The sequence below is a fragment of the Sminthopsis crassicaudata genome, chromosome 3 (genome assembly GCF_048593235.1).
Source record: "Sminthopsis crassicaudata isolate SCR6 chromosome 3, ASM4859323v1, whole genome shotgun sequence".
Classification (NCBI taxonomy): Eukaryota; Metazoa; Chordata; class Mammalia; order Dasyuromorphia; family Dasyuridae; genus Sminthopsis; species Sminthopsis crassicaudata.
In genome coordinates this window covers 604,725,807-604,749,163 of record NC_133619.1, presented here as the reverse complement: position 1 = coordinate 604,749,163, position 23,357 = coordinate 604,725,807, and the positions used below count along the sequence as shown (strand labels likewise).

Here is a 23,357-nt window from a genome sequence, read left to right as displayed (position 1 = left end):
CTCACTAACGTGGTGAGACGACTTCCTTTCTGCTTTTCTTTGTATTGCTAGCATGTAGCACATAGTCCCCGCACACAGTAGGCCATACAGCCCGCTGAAGGATGGGGTGGATCAGGTTGCCTGGTACGTAGTAGGCCTTTAGTAAATGTTAGCAGACTGACTGATGCCCGCTCCAGACCGGTGCCTGCATTCCCCGAAGGCGCCCACGAGACGTGCAGCTCGGGCGAAGAGGGAAGCCTGGCCGGGTCAGCCCAGACGCTGCAATGCAGAGGGTCCCTCCGGGCCCCCTGAGCCAGGAGAACAATGAGGCCCCTGCTTCTTTAAGGGAGATACCAATGCGCCGCCGGGGGGAGGAACGGGAAGCAGGGGAACGGATTTTCCCAGACGGAATGCACCCCGCACCCAGCCCCCGGCCTCCCGCCGCAGCCTCTGGCAACAAGCGCGTATGAGCGTGCCCCAGTCACAAAGGGCGCTCTCCTCCCGCGGGGCGGATGCCGGTTCTCCCCGACCCAGGCCGCGCCTTCTCCGGGCGCTCCCTCCTCCAGAGCCCGCAGACGCCAGCACCCTGCCGAAGAGGAAAATGCAAAAGGCATTTAACTGGGGTGAAGGCAGAAAAAAAGTCAGCCGCACGGTAGGTGCCCGGGCGGGGACGGGCGAGATGGCTCTGCCCGGGGCTCTGCATGAGGCCGGTCCGAGCCGCTACGGAGCCGGACGAGCCCGGATCGGACCGTCCTCCCGGGGCGGTCCTTTGGGCTCCGGATGCCGGCGGGAAATAGCCACTGGGCAGATGAGGAGATAAAGCCCGCGGGTGTCCTCGTCTCCTCCCCTCCGGCCCGGGCCCAGCCACCCCTGTGGGGAAGGGCGCGAGTGGTGCGCTCCTCAGCGCGTGCACAGAGTCGGTCTCCGGGTTGCGAGGCCCAGCTGGAAGCCGGAGCCTCGGCCGGCTGAGTGCTACTGCCGCGACGACTCTTAGGAACCAAAAGGAAGAAGGAAGGCGGGGATAGGGCGCCGGGAGCGCGCCTGACCAATAAGTGACACCGCTAGGAATGTGCTCACCCAATGAGGGAAGGCGCTCGTGCGGCCGAAGAGGGAGGTTGGGGGGGAGGAGAGATTGGATCCTAGAGCTGGGAAAGGGGGTGTGTCCGCACGCGGGGGCGCGCGCCGGCCTCGGACTGGCTGCGGCGGCGGCGCGAGGAGCCCGATAATGGCGGCCTGCAGAGCCCGGGAGAAGGAGAGGCGGCGGCGGCGACCCTGAGGTAAAGAAACCTCTCGGACTGGGGAGGGAGCCCTTGCCTTCTGCCTCCTGGGTCCGCCTCTCTGGGCGGAACTCGGACGTCCCGGGGTCTGGACGGCGGCCCGGCCCCCCTCAGGCGGCCCATTGCCCGGTCCCGGCCCGGCCCGGCCCGCATGAAGGAAGCTAGGGCCCTGGCTCTCCCCCGCCCCGTGCCGGACCTGACAGCCCGGCGGCCTCGGGCCGGGAAGCGCTGTGCAGCTACTCCTCCCTCCGCAGCTGAAGCATCCGCGGGTCCAGGGGGCCGCGTGACCTTGGACCTCAGTTTCCCCGGCTGTCCTAGCGGGGGGGCGGTGACGGTAGCACTCGGGAGTCTGTCAGGCCCCTCACCATTTCTCAGCCCTACTCTTATGTTCCTAGGGTTCTCCTTGCACTGACATTCCCGGTTCGGAGGTCCCCGGCTGGCCCCGGCATTCAGTGCTCCGCGCGCTCTCCCTCAGCTCTGATAATCCACGCTCTCTCCCTTCCCGCTCCCCGGGGTGCGCCGGGACCCCAGACTTTCCCCTCCTGTCACTGGAGTTGCATGGAGGGGGAGGGGAGGGGAGGACCGAGCGCGTTAGCCAATGAGAGGGGCGCAGAGTCGGCGGAGTACGGAAGCGCTGTCCTCAGTCGGGGCAGGTGCCTGCCCGCCTGTCCGGCGGCTGGGCAAGGCTCTGACCAGCGACCGCCGCGCGAGGACAGCGCCAGGACCTCGAGCAGCCCGAGCCCCTGGACCCACCGTCTCCGTGGGCAAGTTGGGGATCCCAAGTGCCTGTGTGCAGCCTGTCTCCACCCTTCCCCGCCCCAGGTGGTCGCGAAGATCCTGGAGACACTAGTTGTAAAGCTGCTTCTCCTCTGTGGGCATTCACCCTGCTAGGGATCCCCCATTTCCCCCAACTCTACCTCATTTGTACATACTTGTTTTCATGTTGTCTTCCCCCATTAGACTCGTTAGCTCCTAGAGGGCAGGGGCTGGCTTTTGCCTTTCTTTGTATCACCAGTGCTTATTATCACATAGCAGGTGCTTAATAAATGCTTGTTTGACTTAATTATGATCGGATAAAGGCAATTCACAGTTAATATGGACATTTTAGGTTGTGGTCGATAGCATATAGTAGGAACTTAATAAATGTTTTGGCAACTTACTGAATACATTTTATAGCCATTGTATTTTATTTCAGTAAATGAATATTAATCATAAACTTATATTTACATGGCACATTATAGTTAATTGTATTAACACATTCTGGGTGAATAACAAATTCTTGAATTGGTTTGAATTAATGATCAGGTAAATAAATTAGAGTTAAATATGAATATTTTAGGTTATGGTCACAGCATGTAGTAAACACTCAATAAATGTTTTGAAGACTGTATAAGAGCATTTTATAACCACTGGGTTTTTTTTTTTTTTAATTTCATTAAGTGAGGATTAACAACAAACATATTTACATAGCACTTTACAGTTAACTGTTTATTAGCACTGATTAAGATGCTATATAATAAAGTGGGTAGGCATTCTGTAGCTATTTATTGCAGAAATCTTAACACTTGGTTACCTTTATGCTAAATACAAAGTTACCTTTTGTAGCAATAAAGTGCTTTGTGCACTCACTGATAACAATGTGGTGTGTAGTGGAAATAACCCCAGAATATCTCAAGTTCAATTCTGGTGGCTTCATTTGTCTTGTCACCTTGAAGAAGCTACTTTGACTTTTTGGAATCTGTTTCCTCATCTTTAAAATGAATTGGGCTAAGGTCCTTACACCTCTAAATCCTGTGTAAACATGATTAGATTTTTTTGTAGCTCTAAATCTTTGTAGAGAATAAGAAACTGAAGATCAGAGCAGGGAAGAAACTTGCTGGCTGGTTTGTGGCCCAGCAGGAATTGCAACCCAGCCCTTCTGAAACCAAAGCCAGAGTTCTTTTCATGACTCTGGGTAATAGGTTAACATTTGACATGGCAATACCAACAAAGAAAGGTTTGGGGATTGTTTGTTGACTGTTTAACATCTTCAAATGAATAGAAAAACTAGTTCTAGGTGGATTTCTAGGTAATCCAGGAAGAGGAGTAGAAACTATAGTATGAGAAGAAAATTCTGTATTGGGTTAAATTAGAAAGGAAAAATAAGAATTTGAAGGGCTTATGGAAGATCAGATTGGCATGGCAAGAGTTAAAATTCTAAGATTTTAGCTTTGTTCTTAATAATTTCCAGCTTCTTTCTTGATCTTTACATTCATGTTGTCTGATACCCACTTTTCAAATTACATCACATCCAGGAATTGTTTAGTATTCTCATAGGACTTTTTAGGATGATTGAATTAGAAGGGAGACTTTAGCCTCCATTAATATTTAAACCCTTCGTTTTATAAAGAGGAAACTGAGGCACAAAGTGGTATAGATCACTTAGCAAATTGTAAATTAGGACAAATACATTGATCTAGTGCCCTTTCTCCAATAACGTGTTATCTCATATGAAGTATCTACAGGCTAAACAGAGAAAGTATAAATCCATGTTACTTATTTGCTTAGCATCTGTCCCAAAATTTTGTTGGTAACTTCTGCAATTAATTTTTTTTAAATAGTGTTTTCCTTATTTCACCACATAGGAATCTCAATGGCAAATTCCTGCTTTTGCCTTCAGATAATTGGACAAGTAGTATTCCAAAGACTTATTACAGCCTCTCATTTTGAATTGATCCCATGTTGTCAAAAAAAAAAGTTCTAAAATAAATATTTGTCTTTCAACAAAAAAAAAAAAAGATGGGGGGAGACATTGTTTTCCACGATCCCCAGCTTTCAGTTTAAAGGGGAATAGGGGAATGTCTTCTTGCTCCTCTCTTAAAAGCAGATTTTATTTTTCTTTTCTTTTTTAAGGGCGTCGGGACTTACATCAGAAATATAAGAAAAACTGAAAATCAAATTGACTTCTCCACAGTTACTATCTTTGTTCCTGGACAAATGAAAACAATCAAGTTTCCATGCCTTGAATAGTCAGTTTCACTTTCACAAGACCCTGAAGCAAAAGTGAATTGTGCTTCTAACACTTCTGGGTTTGGAGAGGAGGGAGGGAAGCAAGGGAGTAAATTACAGCTTCCTTGAGTAATAGATGGTGTAGTAGATCAGTGTCCCAGCTTCACCAATTATTATTGTATGATCTTGGACAAGTCATTTCATGTTTCTGACCCCATGTTTCTTCATCTATAAAGTGGGAATAATGATACTTAGAAAGTTTTTGGAAAAGCAAATAAAATTATTAAAAGTACTTTTCATTTTAGAAATGCAAGCTATTATTATTCTTTTTAGGAGTCTTAAGAAATAGGTTTTTTTGGTTTTGGGGGGGTTTTTTGCAATTAGTAATTAAGCTTAATATTACTCAGTACTTACTAGTATTCTTTTTTGCTGTTATGAATCTGGACGCTCAGATTTATAGAAAGAGCAATGAATTTGGACTCTAGAACCTTGGGTACACAAACCTCAGACCTGTGATCTCAGACAAGCCACGTATCCCTCTTTGGGCCTCAGTTTCTCCTCCTATAAAATGATGAATGATAATATTAAACCTCAGAGATTTAGTGAGGATAAAATATGTAGATGATATATGAAGTATTTTGTAAACACTTATGCCATATAAACATATTTTCTTATTTTCTTCATGTTGATATTTTTAAACATAGTAGAATGATTATGTGTTATGATTAAGTAATGAAAAGAAAATCTGGCCTGAAAATGTTGAGTTCATGAGAACTCTGTTGATTTTTTTCCAGAAACCTTGACATTGAAGATGGTGAGTAGCCAGCCAAAGTACGACCTAATACGGGAGGTTGGCCGAGGCAGTTATGGTGTGGTGTATGAAGCAGTCATCAGAAAAACCTCTGCTCGAGTAGCTGTGAAGAAAATTCGATGCCATGCCCCTGAGAATGTTGAGCTAGCTCTACGTGAATTCTGGGCCCTTAGCAGTATCAAGAGCCAGCATCCCAATGTGATTCACTTGGAGGAATGCATTTTACAAAAAGATGGCATGGTGCAGAAAATGTCTCACGGCTCCAACTCATCTCTTTATTTACAGGTAGGTGTGCCACTTCCACTCAAATTGTATTTACTCCAAGGCCATATCTTGGTCTTGGGCTGGGATTGGCACAGAGCTGAGCCTATGTTCTCAAAGACTTTGCCATCCAAACCCTGAAGACTTTGAGTTTGAGTACTTCTATAGTCTTTAGGGTTTTTTGTCCAAAGACAGCCTTGCTAAGTGCAGAGAGGGTCATCACTCAGAGGCTGGTCCCTGGTGAGATGAGTCTCATTTTTTAAAGACAGTACCACTAAACCTTAGATGGTTTTGATAAGCCTCAATGGTGGGAATATATTTCTTCCCCCATGAAAATCACAAATCCTAGAAGTATTAAAATATGTGTATAATTGAAAAAGGGAGCAATAATGAGGGGAATAAAAGGCTGATAGGAATTTCTCCAGTTAAATACAGATGTCTTTATAATTTGGAATAGGTATGTAGGAGGGAAATGCTAAGAATTCATTAGTTGTTTAAAAACACTGTTCTATTTAAACTTGTGATGCAGATACCTAAGAATAACTTAGCCACCTGCTGTCCCATAGTACTTGCCAACCTGTATGAGATGAGGAGCTAACTGAATAACCAGCAGATCCACTCTTTGGAAAGTAGCATTGGTGAGATGGGAGTAGCCAAAAAGGGAAAGGCCTCAGCAAATAGTAGCCATAGTTCCAAGAAATTGGGCACCCTTGATTTGTGTCACTAATTTAAATATGAACTTTATCATTTCAGAGAGTTAATGGAATCCTAACCACATTAAGTTTAATGAATTCTGTACAGCCTTAAGCCAGAATTTTCTCTTTAATAGTGGGAAGAGTCATATGAACACACAAAGAGCAGAAAAAGATTTATAAGGTGATATAGGTCAGAGGTCAAAACCTAACTACTTCTTGTCTTGCCAAATAGCAACAAGAATTAATAGAGGTACTGATAGTTAAGACTCAAAGAATGCTCTTTGGAGGTTAAGGGTCCTGGAGGGGGGGGAGTCCTAAGGGAGTCCTGGGGGGGGAGAGAGAGAAAAAGTATTTTCTTTTGTAAACTGAGTGCTCAGGATTTTGTTGGTAAATGCAGAATTTACTGCCACTGTGCAAATGGCTCACCCAGAGCCTTCCAAGTCAAAGCATAAGAGAAAAATCAACATATTCACCTGTGTAAATAGAAACTTGCAGGTCTTATTGTATGATTAGCAGATGGGAAAATATTAATCCAGAGAAGTAATCAGTAGTATTTAACTAAATACAGAGGGGTCTGCAGTTTTTTCTTAGAAGATAATTACTTAAAGAAAAACACCGAGTTAAACCTTCTACCTCCATTTCTTTTCAGGAGTGGACCTCTTTCTTTGTTTAGAATTCAGTTCTTCACTTTCAACTTCTATAATTCCTAGATTCTGACACTTTCTTGATATGTGATCTATGGGCAAGTCACTTAGCTGGAATCTTCCTGAGTTTCTTCAACTGTAAATTGGGCATAAAAATGGCACTTACCTTCCAGGGTCATTGTGAGCATCAGATGAGATATTCATAAAGCATGTAAATATTATATACTTATTCTCTTCTTCACCCTTTTAAAGCACAGCTCAAGTACTACCTCCTATGAACAATCCTGATCCTCTTGGAGCCACTACTCCCTCAAAAGTAGCACTCTAGAGAGACTTTATATTGATGTTTATACTATATATACATGATATATGTCCCTGGAAGGTGGGACAATTTTCTTTCCTACCAAAGGACTTTATACATGTTAGATGCTTATTGAATTAATCACTGTCCTAGAACTATATTGATTATATAAGCCATGGTTGTACTTCTCAGGCAGAAAGTATTGGAAGCATTCTTGTCAGCTTCCCCTGTGTGAGTAGAGTCAGGACTAAACCTTGCCTTACATTGGAAGGTTCAACGTGCTTATTTTCTTTTGGACTATAAAAGGAAAAACATTCCAAACAAAAGACCATTCCTAGTACCATAAGGTTCAAATAGTATTATAAGTAGAAAATGGACTAGATTTAGAAGAGACCAAGCTTGAGACCCTAACTTAGCTCCTTGTAAGTCAACAAGCTCCTGTACCTCCAAGTCCTAGGAAGGGGGAGTTTCACAATGATCACTTCTAACCAAGAGAGTTTGGGCAATGACGGCTCAGAATTAGAATGTGAAATCAGAAGAGAAACTGGACCTTGAGTTTTTAGTTTTGGCAAAACCATGGGTGATGACAATACAGCTGAGAAGGGGAAGTGAATCAGCATTTATATAATGTCTGCTATTTGCCAGGCATAATGCTGAACAATTTACAAATAGGGTCTCATTGTGTGAATTCTACCTTAATTCCTATTGGTTTTATCTTTCTCTCTGTGGTATTTACAGGAAAACATATGCAAGACTATCTTTGAAAACTACCTTTTATAGAGGAAATTTTTACACAAGAAGGTAGAGGTTTGACTAGATGACTTATAAGGTTCTCTCTACCCTTAAGATTTTGTGATTTTACACTGTATTTACTTCATCTACAGAATCCTGTTTTGGGAATGGAATAGGAAATCTGCTTTTCTGCAGAGCAACTATTAAGCTCTTTTAAGTTCTAACTAAAATCCCATTTTTTACAAGCAGTCTTCCCTCTTACCTTTGTAGCTTTCATTTCTTAATTATTTCCTATTTATCCTGTACATTGTTTAATCATGCTCTTCTCTTTGTGACCACATATGAGATTCCATCAAATTTATTGGAGTGGTTTGCCATTTTCTTCTCCAGCTCATTTTACAGATACTGATATTGAGGCAAATGGGGTTAAATGATTTGTCCAGGGTCACACAGTACACTGGTGTACTCTCACCACACCCTTGGGTAAATAGAGACTTAGTCTTTTAGGTGGCAGAGTAAATAAAACACTAGACTTGGATTCCAGTGTTTAAATCCTGCCTCACTTCCTGATTACATGACCGTGGGCAACTAACTTCTATCTGACTGAGTTTCCTTGACTGTAAAACAGGGATAATAATAACACCTACATTCTAAAAACACTTTGGAATACTTGGTGGGCTTGTAATCATAGAATGGTAAAAATGTAAGGTGTCTTACAGATCATCTAGGCCAACTTTCTGTTTTATAGATGGAGAAACAAAGATCATGGGAACTTAGATAAATGTTGTTGGTGGTGATTTTTAGGCCAAGAGGCTGGATATCATATAAAATTCAGTCTAAGAAAAAAATTTACAGGCTTAAATAATTTTATTTGAATTTCTAATACACATTTAATTATTTACAAATAAATTTAAAAACTATTCAGTGAGGCTTTAGGCAAAATGACAGAATGTTTACATTTTGCCTTTGAAACATGACAGTAATAAAATGTCAGAGCTAAAATGGAAGCAAAAAGACAATATAAGATAGCCTTTTGGTTGTCTAAATGGAGAGGACCAGGAGCTTGCCTAAGTCTACTACCAAGTATAATTTCTGAAACTCAAGATATTCTAGAAAATTTTTTGCTGGGTGAGAGGTTTTCAACACTAGTGAGGGGCAGAAATGTGCCAGCCTTTGCCTCTTGGCTTAGAATGATTTGATTTGGTCTATGCCACATTAAGGAAAAAATACATTGTGTTGGAACACAAACATTTGAAATTAAGCATATATGAAAAGACTAATCTCATCAGAATTTACTAGGCATTTTTGTAAATGAAAATTTTGAAATGTATTATTAACTTTTTCCTGTGGTAGAATGTTGTATCCTGTGCAAAAAATGACTGAAACATTTTTCCCCTCGTTATAGCTTGTAGAGACGTCACTGAAAGGAGAAATCGCTTTTGATCCCAGAAGCGCCTATTATCTGTGGTTTGTGATGGATTTCTGTGATGGAGGAGACATGAATGAATACCTCTTATCCCGGAAACCCAACCGAAAAACCAACACAAGCTTCATGCTTCAGCTCAGCAGTGCTCTGGCTTTCTTGCACAAGAATCAGATTATCCACCGTGACCTCAAGCCTGATAATATCCTGATTTCTCAAAGCCGATTAGATACAAGTGACTTGGAACCCACACTGAAAGTGGCTGATTTTGGTTTGAGTAAAGTTTGCTCTGCTTCTGGGCAGAATCCAGAAGAACCTGTCAGTGTAAATAAATGCTTCCTTTCCACTGCATGCGGAACTGACTTCTACATGGCTCCTGAGGTTTGGGAGGGCCATTATACGGCCAAAGCAGACATTTTTGCTCTAGGGATTATCATCTGGGCCATGCTGGAAAGGATCACCTTTATAGACACAGAGACCAAAAAGGAGCTCTTGGGGAGTTATGTGAAACAAGGAACTGAGATTGTGCCTGTGGGAGAGGCCCTTTTGGAAAATCCCAAGATGGAACTGCTCATCCCTGTGAAGAAGAAGTCCATGAATAGTCGAATGAAACAGCTAATTAAGGAAATGTTGGCTGCAAACCCTCAGGATCGTCCCGACGCTTTTGAGCTAGAACTTAGATTAGTCCAAATTGCTTTTAAAGATAGTGGTTGGGATACGTGACACATGGATTGTTGGGGAAAACCCTTGGATGACATGCTGCTTCTGTCTGAACAGGGATGCAACATTTTGTGGCAGAAAAAAGGAATACATAAGGCTAAACTCCTACCTAAAGAGTTTAGATTTTACTGTGTTTTTTTAAGGTTTGTTAAGTCTGAGTCAGCCATTTTGTTAGTATGTTTTAAATGTGTATTACCAATGTGTGTATAAATTTTTTAAATGACCATTGGTAGGAATTTGACAGGAAAATTCTCTAAGAGCCAAGGAAAGATGAGAGTCCAGCTTTTCTGGGAATATGTCACAAGTATTTTAGACATTCCTTGTCAGTATTAGGAACTTCCATAGAAACAGTGGTTTACATGCTGGTCATGCAAACTGTGAGGCTTTGTAAAGCAAACATATATGTATATATTTATGTATATGTAAGTATGTGAATGTGTGCATTTTGCATTCCATATGAAGAAAATGCCACTTCTGTTTAAATTATTCGGTGTGGGTTTGGGTGTTTGGGATTTGCTGGTAAATTCAGTGGTGGAAAAATAACTGAGACACTTCCCCCCCAACTTTCTCCCTCAGTCCCTCCCTCTGATGAAATTGTGCTAAGTTTTTATTTTTGTATTATTATGAGACTTTTTTAAAAAGCACCATTTTGGAGGGTTTAAGAGTGTCCTACTTGGACATAAAAGAACATCTGAGTAAACAACATGCAAAGCTATTGAGATATGTTTAAGCTGAGTTTTCACCTTTCAGTACTCTGTAGCAGAAGGAGTTAATTACAGCATAATGCTGTCCTGTGGTAGCAGGCTGGCAAGATCATTAATCATTCAATCCTACACTCTTTTAGGTAACCAAGCACTCGGTTATCCAATTAGGCCACAGCATCAGGACATGTCTGTACCTGTTGCATCTACAATCTACTACAAACTTGAATACAGGATTGTTGTAGTTCTGGAAACTTGGCTTGAATGAAGTTTCAGTACTTGATTCAGTGACTTTTTGAGTCTGGAGAAGTTGTCTAAGGTTCAAAATTACGAGGTGGAAGCCCAAACGAGTCCTATGGTCTGATTTGCCTGTCCTGATATGGTTTCTTGTTGAATCACTGGAGTCCCTTCCGTTTTGGCACTGATGCTGTTTTCTGTTGTTTACTTTGAGATGGTGATAACAGCAATATGGTTGTCTTAAATGTTTATCACCTTTTTAAATGTGGGAGATAATGTGTATACAGTTTAGCAAGCAGATGAAATGTTGTGGCATCGGCTGCATCCTTCACATGGGGAAACTGACCTCTATGGCACAGTCATTTTGCTGTGCCTGAAGCAACAACTATCAGAAGTCTTTGAGGAGTTGGTTTGATTTCATAACCCTGGATTGTTGTCTCCAATTTATTTTCCTGTTAGATCAGTCAGTTAGTTAGTTAACATCTAATGAAGGAGAGCTTCCTAAAACAGAACTTTAGCCCTCTAGGTTAATCTTCTGGGACATTATAACTAAGTTGATCTTTATGGAGCATTTGTAAGAATCTTTGGGTGAAAAGTCAAAGTCATGTTAGAGTAATGAAAACCATTGATGTTTCTGTCTCTTCTTAGTTGATTTAGCTTCCAAAAGTTTAAATGTTACCATTCTTTTTAAAATTTCTTTCTATTCATAGTCCAAAGTATAAGAAGAGGGCTCTAAGCTAGAAATTAAAAAGATAAAAATTTAAGTGACTTGGTTTTGAAAATTTTAAAGCCAAATGGTTTCATTGAAATAAAACCATTTTACTAGGTTCCTTGAAACTGATTAAGGGCAAATTTTTAAATATATTTTTAGAAAAAAAATGTTTTGGAAATTAAAGATGAAAATATAATGGCTCTGTCACAATTCTGTGATTCCTCTACAACATTTGAAATACCACAAAGACAACTCTCCCCTTCTGATGTAGTTTTAATCAGTAGCAGGAAAAGAGCAAAGTAATATTGTCTCACCAAAGAACAACCAAGATCCTTTAGCATAGAGCCCAAGGTGATCAATCGGAACTCTTTTTTTTTTTTTTTTTTTTTTTTTTTTTTTGTGCTCGTCTTGTTTTGTCTGATTTTGCTAGTGTCTGATTTTCCCTAGGGACATAGTTTTTGGTCCTGCCTGACTAAAAGTACTTAATAATTATCACTTTTGGAAGACTTTTTTTTTTGATAAAATTGAACTTCTTTTCAGGAAATCATTTCTGGGATTTCCTCAAGATCTTAGTTTCAAAACATTTCTTTCCATTGTATAGGCAAAATGATTATAAAGTCTAGGTCATTCTTCTTCACTTAATAAGCACTGTGCCCAGCATTATGATTAAGCTGATTATCTTAGTGCTGACTTGACATTTAGCCACAGGCCTTTTTGCCCAAGAATAAGGAAAAAAAAAAAAATCCCAAACCAAGTACTCCAGAATTCCTGCAAGTATACCCAAGAAAAAAATGAAGAAGACCAGTTAGGAATTTTAACTTTTTAATTGAACTCCAAGGTTCATTTTATGAGGAGTTACTACAATTTTTAAAGATCAAATGTTCAAATAAGTTTTTTAACTGCAGTGGCAGAGATGTTAACTTAAATCAATTAAAATATGGAGTCTTACAGTTAGCTTTGCACTTGTTATCATGTAGAGAGACTGGGCCACTGTAGATTCTTGGTGCTAAGGGACACTTTGTCGTTCTGATGAAGTGGGTGTTAACAGTTGGAGAATAGCACACTGAATAGTTCTGGTGGCCTGTTCTTTGTGTTTATTGTAAGATGTTATATCAATAAAACTATTGTAGCAGCTACAATAATTCACCAGCATGACACATGGTCAAAAAATAGTCATCAGCACTTCAAAAATGAAACAAACTTTTGAAATTTTCTTTTAATATTGTCAAATATATTTTATGAAGAATTTATAAAAGGGGTGGGAAATGATTGTAATTTATTGTTCATGACAGTTTTTTTAAATAAAGTCTGAATTTCAACAAAAACTTGTGAAAATGCTGGCTTACTTTTTCCTGTCCAGAGGTGCTTTGGAAACCACTGAAGACTGTTGTTATGGTAGCATTTCTGTGAAATCTGCAGTGTACCAATCATTTAAAAAATATCTTAGATTCTCACTTTAACTCCGAGAGGATAGTGATACAAATAATGATGTAAAAACTATTTTGTAGCTAAGAAAATTTAGTGAGTTCCGGAGAGGCATAACCAAGGTAACTTAGCTAATAAGTTAGCTGGAAGATGACTTGAGATGTTCCGAGAAAAATTATCCCAAGAATACATCGAAAAGCTTCAGTACTTACTTACATAGTGCTTATTCCCTGAGTGAAGTGTTTAGTCTTGCTAGGCTGCTTATATATCTTCAAGTGAAATTGTGTTATCTGAAATGAAAAGAATTTCCTCTTTTTTAGCTTTTAGGCTGGATGCTTTCCAGACACAGAGCAATGAAAATATATTTTCTCCAATAGAAATGACATATTCTTATGTGTGCAGTCAATTTTTTTTCCTACTTATACGATATAGTAGCATAGCCTCTCCATGAGGAAATGGTGTGTTGAGATAATTGCTCAGTTGACAAAACCACTTAGAGAAACTACATATCTGATCTAGTGATTAGAGCAGGAACGCAGACAGGAGGGATGGTGGTGTCTCTTTGTGAACACTACCTTCTGGTATGGCTTTTGTGGGCCTTTGCTTTCTCATGCATAAGTGAGACGAAAAGATAATTTAAGACTAACTGGTGGTGGTCGTTTAGTCATGTCTGACTTTGAGATCCTTTTGGGGCAGTTTTTCTTGGCAAAGATACTGGAGTGGTTTGCCATTTCTTTCTCCAGTTCATTTTAGAGATGAGGAACTGAAGCAAACAGAATTAAGTGATTTCCCCAGGATCATACAACTAACTAGTAAGTGTGTGAGATTAGATCTGACACCGGTCTTCCAGACTCTAGCCCTCAGGCCCCTAATCTATCCATTTCACTAGCTTCCCTAAAGTTAACTGGAGGGAGGGGTAAAATAGTGGGATGATAATTTTCCAGAAGGTATGTAAAATAGGGATTAGATTTGTTATAGGCTTCAATGGTAGAATGGGACAGGATGTAACAAAGCTGTAAAGAGACAAATTGAGATTTGATATGAGGAAACAATAATTAAAACTGATGCAAAGTTGAGTGGTGCAGACTGATTACCCTTTACCTAAACATCTGCAAGCAAAGGCTGGAGGACTGCTTGTCTAGTGTGTGCTTGCATGTTGTGGAGTTTATTGTTCAGCTATGCCCTGGACCACATGGCTACCAAGGATCTTTCTGACACTCTGTGAATCTGCAAAAGATATGAAAGCCAAGAGAGCCTTGAGGCAGCATATAGTAGAAAGAGGCCTATGTTTCAAACAGATCTGATTCTGCCTCTTACTAGCTATTTGGTCTCAACAAGTCATAATATTTCTTAATCTCGGTTTCTACAGCTGCAAGATGGGGGAGGAGGGAGGTGTGATAACATATGTAGCAGCCACCTTCCAGGGCTCTTGTCAGTCATTTAAATACATATGTGCCAAACCTAGTGCTAAATGCTAGGGATTCAAAGAAAAATAAAAACAGTCCCTGCCCTTGAGAATCTTGCAATCACGTACAAAAAAACAAAACAAAACAAAACAAAACAAAACAAAACAAAAACAAAAACAAAAACAAAAACAAAAACCCAAGACAAAACAAAAAAACATTTACAGGACAAATGGGGGAAAGAGAAGGTACTAGAATTAAGGGGCTTCAAGAAAGGCTTGAGGTAAACCAGAATTTTAGCTAAGACTTGAAAGCCAGGGAGGTGGAGATGAGGTAGTATTTTCCAGGCATAAAGGACAGCCAGTGAAAATGTCCAGAACTGAAAGGTGGAGGGTGTCTTATTCTTGGAACAGCTAAGGGGGTCAGTGTCACTGGTTCAAAAAGTGTGTGATGGAGTGTAGGACTGGGTGTGTAAGAAGACTGAAAAGGTCAGGGAAGGGAGAAAACAAGGATTTTTGAATGCTCGTCCTAGAGGTAATAGGGAGTTGTTGGAGTTTATTGGGTGGAGGTTGAAGGGAAGGAGGAAATGACATGGCCAGACCCAGAATTCAGGAAGAACACATTGACAGTTTAATAGAAATTGGACTGGAGCTGGGAGAGACTTGGGGCAGGCAAATCCACCAGTAGGCTATTATAGTAGTCCAGGCTTGAGGAGATGAGGGCATGCATCAGGATGGGGGGCTGACCTGCTAAGTCTTTGGTTTCAGGCATCTCTGAACCTCAGTTTCCACAACTGTAAAATGGGGGAAAGGGGAGAGTGTAACAGCTATTTTCTAGCTTTATTACAAAAAAAGTCTCCAAATACTGAGCAAATGTGTTATTTTGATTCCAGCACCCTCATTTTAAAGATGAGGAAATACACCCAGATGTAGCTTTAGTGGCAGAGCTAGGACCAGACTTCCTTTTGTCCTCTGCAAGCCTGCCAGTTGGGAAGACAAAACTCATTGAAATAGACCCTGATACTGAAAAAGACTGAAGGCAAAAGGAAAAAAGGACGGCAGAAAATGAGATGAATAAGGAACATGAGCTTGGACAATTTTGAGAGATAAAGGAGAACTGAAAGGCTCAGTGTACTCGAACGTAGGATCACGAAGAGTCAGGACAAATACAAGCCTGCCTAGACCTGTAAGAGTTTATATCCAATTTAACATTTACCTAATGAATATAATTTGGCAAGATGTTCTAAATGAGGGATTATTTTTTAATTATAAAATGGTTTAGAGATTTTAGTTCCTTTTCAGTTTTGACATTTCATGTAATTCTATATTCTAAGGTCACTTTCATATCAGCTGTGATGATTCTGTGATGTGACACTTTGGCCCCTGGCTGGCTCCAAGTTTAGCCTTCACCTTCAGGGGAGTGCTGGGAAGTTTGCTTAATCTGTATCTCTGCTTGGCACAGTATTTAACAAGAGGACTTGCTTAAGCTTTATCTTTCACGCAGTGGTAAGGAACTTAGGTTGTTTGGGGCTGGTCTTTAAATTCGAATATAGCTTTTTTTGGAATCAGCCAATCAGCGGTGTTCTCTAAAATGCAGTGTAATGATAGACAGTTGGCTTGTGGTTAGAAAGCGGACTCCTGTTTGGGAGAACCTGCGGTGGTGGTTGCCCGCCTCTGGCAGGCGGGGTGGGTGGGGAGGAAGGCTGAAGTGCATCTTTTAAAGTCACCCATTTCCTCTTAGCAATGTTTTTTCATTGGCTTGAGAAGGCTCCTGAACAGGTATCCTAGTGTTTGACCTCTGCACTGCTTTATTTTCCTGTTTTGCATGTTTAGTTAACTCCCAATTGGCAGAACTTATGCAAAGCAGGTTTGTTGACAAAAGCACAACTTTAAATAGCTTTATTTGTAATGTATTCCAGTTTTGTTAATAGAATGTTTTCTCAAAATAGAATGTTAGACTTGTAAGGGTTGTAGGGGGCTAAGAGGTTATCCGGTTAACCTTCCTTTCCAGAAAAGGAAACAGGCCTAGGATGGTGAGATATTTTACCTAATTCATATAGCTAATAAGTGGCCTGGAGGTGGCTAAACCCAAATAATTTCACTCCTCCAAATTCTGTAAACTGACAGACAGAATGCAAATAGGGGAGACCTCTCCATTATGGAGGATGTATATTTATATATACAAATATTTCAAGTGCTATGGCACTGAGGAATGGAGTTGCATCAGTAGGACAAATTGGGATCAGCATTCCCCAAAGAACTCCACCTCTGGCAGACAGGCTCTGCTTTATCTAGGTTCAGTTGTCAACTAATCAGGTCTCACGGGCTTTTGACTACTTTTCAGCCAGATCAGACATTCATTTGGGGCTTTAATCCAGCTGTTTTTAGCAAACAGGATTTTTCAAAGGCAAAGCAAGGACAGCTTCCTTGTAAAAGCCTCAGTCTTTATCTCTGAGGCTGCAACAACCAACATAGCATCTTCTGAAGTGACATTGAATTCTTTCTTATCTACCCTGGAGAAAGAAGCAAACTGGCCTCTGTGGACTGTCCAGAACATTATGTTCCTTTGGCAAAGGGGGCATAGTTAAATGCTTACTTAGTTGGAATTCCAGCTCACCTGGCTCACTTCTCAGAATGTGCCAAACTCCTCCCCGATCTTCACCCCTCTAGAGAAAAGGCTTAAATAGATTCATAGAATATTGGATATTAGAGCTGGAAGGGGCCATAGAACACAGAATGTCAGAGCTGGAAGAGCCCTTAGAACCCAGGATGTCAGAGCTGGGAGGGCCCTTAGAACCCAGGATGTCAGAGATGGGAGGGCCCTTAGAACACAGGGAATCAGAGCTGGGAGGGCCCTTAGAACCCAGAATGTCAGATCTGGGAGGGCCCTTAGAACCTGGGAGGTGAGAGCTGGGAGGGTCCTTAGAACCCAGGAGGTCAGAGCTGGGAGGGCCCTTAGAACTCAGGAGGTCAGAGCTGGAAGGGCCCTTAGAATACATAATGTCAGAGTGGGGGAGGACTTTTGCAGACTTTCAAGAGCAGAAACTATTGTTGTTTTTACCTTTCTTTGTATCTCCAGCAAGTAGCATAATGCCTGAATATAGTAGGTGCTTAATAAATAATTGCTGACAAATCATCTAGCCCAACTCCTTAATGTTATAGATAGGAAGCTGAGATCTCCAAGAAGCAAAGTGACTTCTTGGTGGGCAGACAATCCAACCTGTCATACAGATATCCTCTCAAACATACCCAGTGCGTGTGATCATCCAGCTTCCACTTTAAAAGATCATTATTTCCTAAAGAGGCTGACCATTCACTTCTGTACAGTCTTAGCAAGTCGTCAGGAAACCTGCCTCTTCATCTTCCATCCACTCAGTCTATTACTTTCTCCTGGGGCCAAATACAACAGCCTCTCTTTCCTTCACTTACCTAAAGTCAAGTCAATAAGCATTTATGAGGTACCTCCTATATTCCAGATACTACACTAATAGCTAGCAGTTATCACTTTCCATCTAAATCTTTTCAAAGTTTAGTTTTCCCATGTGAGTTATGTAGTAGAGGAAAGGCTCTAATACTGGAATCAGAGAAGCTGGGTTCAAATCTTGCTTCTGATGCTGGCTATCTGGGTGACTTTGGACAATCATTTGACCCTCCTGGGACCTGGTGGTCGGGCTGCATGGCCTCTGAGGTCCCTTTTATCTCTGATCTATGGCCTTCCTGTGCCATGCCTTACTTGGGTCTCTTCCTGGAGCTCTCCCTCTATTTTGCTTTTTAAAATGGATCCAGGACCAAACATAATACTAGCCAAGTCAACAAGCACTTACCATCTATCTGGCACTGTGCAAAACTTATGTCAAGCATAAAGAAAGCCAGTCCTGCTCTTTGGGGCTTTTAAAATGAAAGATCTGGAGGAATGGACCAATCAGAGGGAAAAGCTCCAGCGTGGAAGATAATGTGTGTTAAGTCCAGATAGAGGTGGGGGTGACTTTCCAAGCTTGAGGGGTTAAAGAAAGTCCTGTGGAGATGAGTCAGCAAGGCACCCTGGAGAGGCTCTAAGATGCAATCCAAGCAGAACAGAGGGCAGCACACAGGACAGTGACCTCCCTTGCTTCGTCTCCATGGAGGAATTAATGAAGCAGTCTCCTCATCACAATGCCAAGGACTGGGCACTCTCAACCAGTCTCTAGCACAGTGCAAGGTAGCGATGGGCACCAAGAAGATTGAGGACACAGTGTCAGAACTAGCAGGGACTTTAGGATAGAGAAGGGCCTTTAGAGTCAGGAAGGGATGAAAGGGATGAGACATGAACAATGTTGAAAACCAGGCAGAACATTTTGTACCTAATGGGATTAGAAGTAGTTCGTTCTTCAGCTGAAGTGAGACCCTCAGAAAATTACGTTTTGATGGAAATCAGTCTGGCCAGCTATGAAGAAGCCATGTCACTAAGGATGGCTTATAATGATAACAATATTTCCTGAATATGAGCCACTACACTTTATGCTTTTCAGGCTTTTAGTACTTTTTAATTAAAAACACTCAGTTCAATTCAAATTGAATTTAACAAGCACTTATTAAGTGTCTACTATGTGCAAGAAACTGTGCTAGCTCCCTACGACATAAAAATTAAAAACAAAACAATCCCCCTTCACAAGAAGAAAACAATATTGCTGAGTAGGAATATTTCACAACATGTGTGCAAAGTTAAATCAGACAGTCAACAGAAGGAGGGCTTTGTGTTTGATATTAACATTTCTTTTGATGGGACTAATTGGTTTTTCCTTTTTCTGATCAAATGGCAAAATCTGGACTTATGTGAAAGAGTACCAGAGAAAGGGCAGTTAGATCTCCACAGTAAACAGTGCTGGACCTGGAGTCAGGAAGATCTAATCAGGGAAGAGGAGGCAGCTAGGGGGCGCCATAGTGCACAGAGGGCTGGGTCTAAAATTAGGAAGACTTTTCTTCATGAGTTCAAATCTGACTTCAGACACATTAGCTGTATGACACTGGCAAATCATTCAGCCTTGTTTGCTTCAGTTTCCTCATCTGTAAAATGAATTAGAGAAGGAAATAGTAAACTACTCCTTCATCTTTTTAAAAAAAAAATGTTATTTTAATGGTATGTTATTTTTCCAATTACAAGGAAAGATGGTTTTCAACATTTATTTTTGTAAGATTTTGAGTTCCAATTTTTTTTCTGTCCCCCCACCTCCTCCCTTTTTAAGACAGTAAATCTGATATATGTTAAACATGTGCAATCCTATTAAACATATTACCATATTTGTCGTGTTGTGCAAGAAAAATCAGACCAAAAGGAGAAAAGAAAAAGCAAGTGAACAAACAAACCGACAAAAAAAAAAGGTGAAAATACTAGCTTCTATCCACTTTTAGTCTCCATAATTCTCTCTCTAGATGCGGGTGATTCTTTCCACCACAAGTCTATTGGAATTATCTTGAATCACCTCGTTGTTGAAAAAAACAAGTCCAAAACAGTTGATATTCATGTAATTTTATGGTTATTGTGTACAATGTTTTCTTGGTTCTGCTTGCTTCACTCAGCATCAGTTCATGTAAATCTTTCCAGGCTTTTCCGAAATCAGCCTGCTCATCATTTCTGACAGAGCAATAATACTCCATTACCTCCAGTATCTTTGCCAACAAAACCCTAAATGGGGTCACAAAGAGTCAGATGCTACTGAAAAATGACTGAATAACCACAGAAGAAATAGGTCAAAAATCCAAGCCACATAGGGCTTTTCTATTCTGAAACATTGTTGGATAGCAATGAGATATCATTTTAATATCAGTATTCTACCGGTGGTGGTTAGATCTCAGGTTGTGAGTCAGGAAACAATCTCAGAAGAACTGGAAGTTTGTATTATAGAGAGGATATACGTGGGGGTGTGAATAGACCGAACACTTTATATGTAAGAAGTTATGGAGGAGGACAAGAGCAAAAGATGTCAGCAAACAAATGTAAAAAGGATAAGAATAAAGGAAGACCTAGAGACACTCAATGTTTTCAGAGCATTAGAACATCTTAGAATATAGTTTAGTGTGATGGGCCAGAACTGAAACAAGGTGCTAAGTCAGTGGAATTGCTAGAGACAATGTTTGTTTTGCAGGGTGCTTAACAGTTTTCTGGTTCAGTACATGTACTTAGTACTTACAAGATTCACACTTGATTCACACTCAGAACCAAGGAAAGAGATAAGCCTCTAAGAAAGCTAACCGAGCCCCAGGAAAGGAGACAAGACTCTGAAAGAGACAATAAAGGATTTGGACTTTAACCTTTGGCTGTTCGTGTAGTGATCACTGAACTGAAACAAAGGCTGCTCCCAGAGACCCCAGGAACCCAAAACAGAGAACATTAGTTTAGTTCTCAGGACAGCCCAGCAAGAGAGTCAGTATTTTTGTCATTGTTGTTCAGACGTGTTTGACTCTTCATGACCCCTTTTGGGGTCTCTTGGCAAAGATCCTGAAATGGTTTGTCATTTTCTTCTCCAGCTCATTTTACTGATGAGGAAACTGAGGCAAGCAGGATTAAGCCATTTGCCCAGGATTACACAGCCAGTCTGAGGGCCACATTTGAGCCTAGGAAGATGAGCCTTTTGACTCCAAATCCAACATTCTATGCACTATGGCGCCACCTAGCTGCTATCATCTAATGAATGTGGAAACTGAGGGCTCAGGAGCTAGCTCTAGGTAATAGTCAGAGCTATGTACCACTTTACTAACCCCAAACCTGATTCAAATCACCCTCAACTCCTGCAACTAATGTGGTCCAAACAGCAGGAGAGGGAATACTCCATCACTTTTTTGCTTACCTTTCTTTGATTCCCAATTCAAAATGAGGACGGTAGGTGGCGCTTTCAAATAAGGCTTTGCTGGCTGTACAGTTTCATAGAATCCTGTATCTTAAAGAAATTCAGAATCACAGCATTAATGATTGGAACCTTAAAAGTCATCTTTTCCATTTCTTCCATTTACAAATGAGGAAACTAAAGAAAACTGAAGCCCAGAGGAATTGACTGCTTTGCCTAATAATAATAGTCACATGTTAAAGTTTATAAACTTCCTTAGCAATATTTCTGTGAATTAGATGTTGCAGGTATAATTAAAACCGTTTTGCATGTGAATGAACTGAAGATTAAAGAGGTAAAACAATCTGCCCATGTTAATACAGCTAGAATTGGACTCTGCTCAAATGCTGGTGTATCTTTTAAAAAAAAATTAAAGCTTATATATCAACAAAGACAAACAACATTTAAAAAAGAAAAATAAAGAATAAAATCATACCTTTGCATTTAGCAAAGCAGAACAAGTGAGTTAAGGAACAACAAACAAAAAATTGCATTTGTCCTGTTCCTTTCCAGGTTGGTCTTAGGTTCCCCTTGTTGTTGCTGAGTTGTTTCATGCTCTTTGTGACCCCACTTGAGGTTTTCTTGGCAGAGATCCTAAAGTGATTTGCCATTTCCTCCTCTAGTTCATTTAACCAAGAGTAATGGTCTTGATTATCCTTACAGGCTTGTTTTTCAAAAGACTATAATGCTCCATTACATTAATGTGCCAAATTGTATTTTGCCATTTGCTAATCTTTGATTACATCGGTTGTGTGTTGCTTTTCCGCTATTCCAAATAACCAATTCTTCAATTCTCACACCATCCTGGCTGTCTCTACTAAATACATTTTAGCTTATCTTTGACTTTCCTAAATTGTAGTAATTGAATATCATATCACTGAACTTAATATAACATATGATATAATATAATTAAATATAATATTCCATACATGGACTGTCTGAGATGGAGTACCTTGTAAATTTCCTTTTACAATTATATTTTTAAAATTAAGTCCTTGCAATGGATTTGTACCAATATTCTTCTTCCAAAATTTTTCACTTTTTTACAATATCACCAACAGTGTCCATTTCCCCACAGTCCTAGAATTGATGACGTAACATGAGAGACTCTGGCAAAGGACCATCCAACATGGCATCAAAAGCATTTGCTCTATAAGCAAAGCAGAATTGAATTAGCTCAAAAGAAACCCAAGATGTGGAACCAACTTTTGGTAGAGCATTTTGAGCTCATATTAGTCTGATCAGTTACAGTTGGACACACTGTACATTGACCCTGACATAATAATGTTATTTTGGTCCTCTGAGAACAAAGGACAACATTCACCACCAACATTAGTTTTTATGATTATTTTTTACATTCCAGTGGATTTAAAGTGGCATTTTGTTTTTTATTAGAATTTCTCCTAGTTAGCAAGAAATTTGAGTGTCTATTCATGTTGTTATTAACAATTTCAAAACCAACTCATATTACTTGGAGTTAGAGGTAAGTTAGGAGCAGAGATAAGATGAATATCTAGGCCTTCCAGCCTTCCACAAGAAACTCTGCTTCTCTGGCAGCTTAATTATATAGTATAATTTGAGACATTTATGCAGAATGTCTGAGACATTAGTGTACGTGCTCAGAGTGAGGGTTAAAGGGAAAATCATAGAGCTGGAAGAGACAAATCCCCCAGAATATCTCTAGTGATGAGAAATTCCCTTACCTAATAGATGGCCCATCTATTTTTAGCTACTTCTGATTGTTAGGTAGGTTGTTCTTATGCTGAGCCAAAATTTACTTCCCTATAAGTTCCACCCATTGGTTCTAATTCTGGCCTCTGCGGCCAAACAGAGCAAGGCTGATCCATCATGCATCTTCAGCATCTAGACCTGGCTGTCCTACAGGCATCTCAAATTCAATGTGTCAAAAAAATTTTCTCTCTTCCAAATGTCCTATTACTACTGGCCAGTATACCAGCATTTTCTTTCTTTTTTTTTTTTTTTTTAATAATTTTTATTATATATTTTTTTATAATATTATCCCTTGTATTCATTTTTCCAAATTATCCCCCCTCCCTCTACTCCCTCCCCCCGATGACAGGCAATCCCATACATTTTACTTATGTTACAATATAACCTAGATACAATACATGTGTGTAAATACCATTTTCTTGTTGCACAATAAGCATTAGATTCTGAAGGTACATGTA

At 40.5% G+C, this 23,357-nt stretch overlaps 1 protein-coding gene across 2 annotated transcripts; it reads left to right on the top strand.

Moving 5' to 3' along the window:
- The first annotated feature begins 458 nt into the window (after positions 1-458).
- PDIK1L (PDLIM1 interacting kinase 1 like) lies at positions 459-9,945 on the top strand. Of its 2 annotated transcripts, none has more exons than XM_074305760.1 (3): positions 459-631; positions 5,039-5,340; positions 9,094-9,945. In XM_074305760.1, the coding sequence occupies exons 2-3, from the start codon at positions 5,056-5,058 to the stop codon at positions 9,832-9,834; spliced, it is 1,026 nt and encodes a 341-aa protein (XP_074161861.1). In that variant the 5' UTR covers positions 459-631; positions 5,039-5,055; the 3' UTR covers positions 9,835-9,945. The 2 variants fall into 2 exon arrangements, with proteins under 2 accessions (XP_074161861.1, XP_074161862.1); XM_074305761.1 differs by lacking the exon at positions 459-631 and adding an exon at positions 1,134-1,256.
- The last annotated feature ends 13,412 nt before the right edge of the window (positions 9,946-23,357 follow it).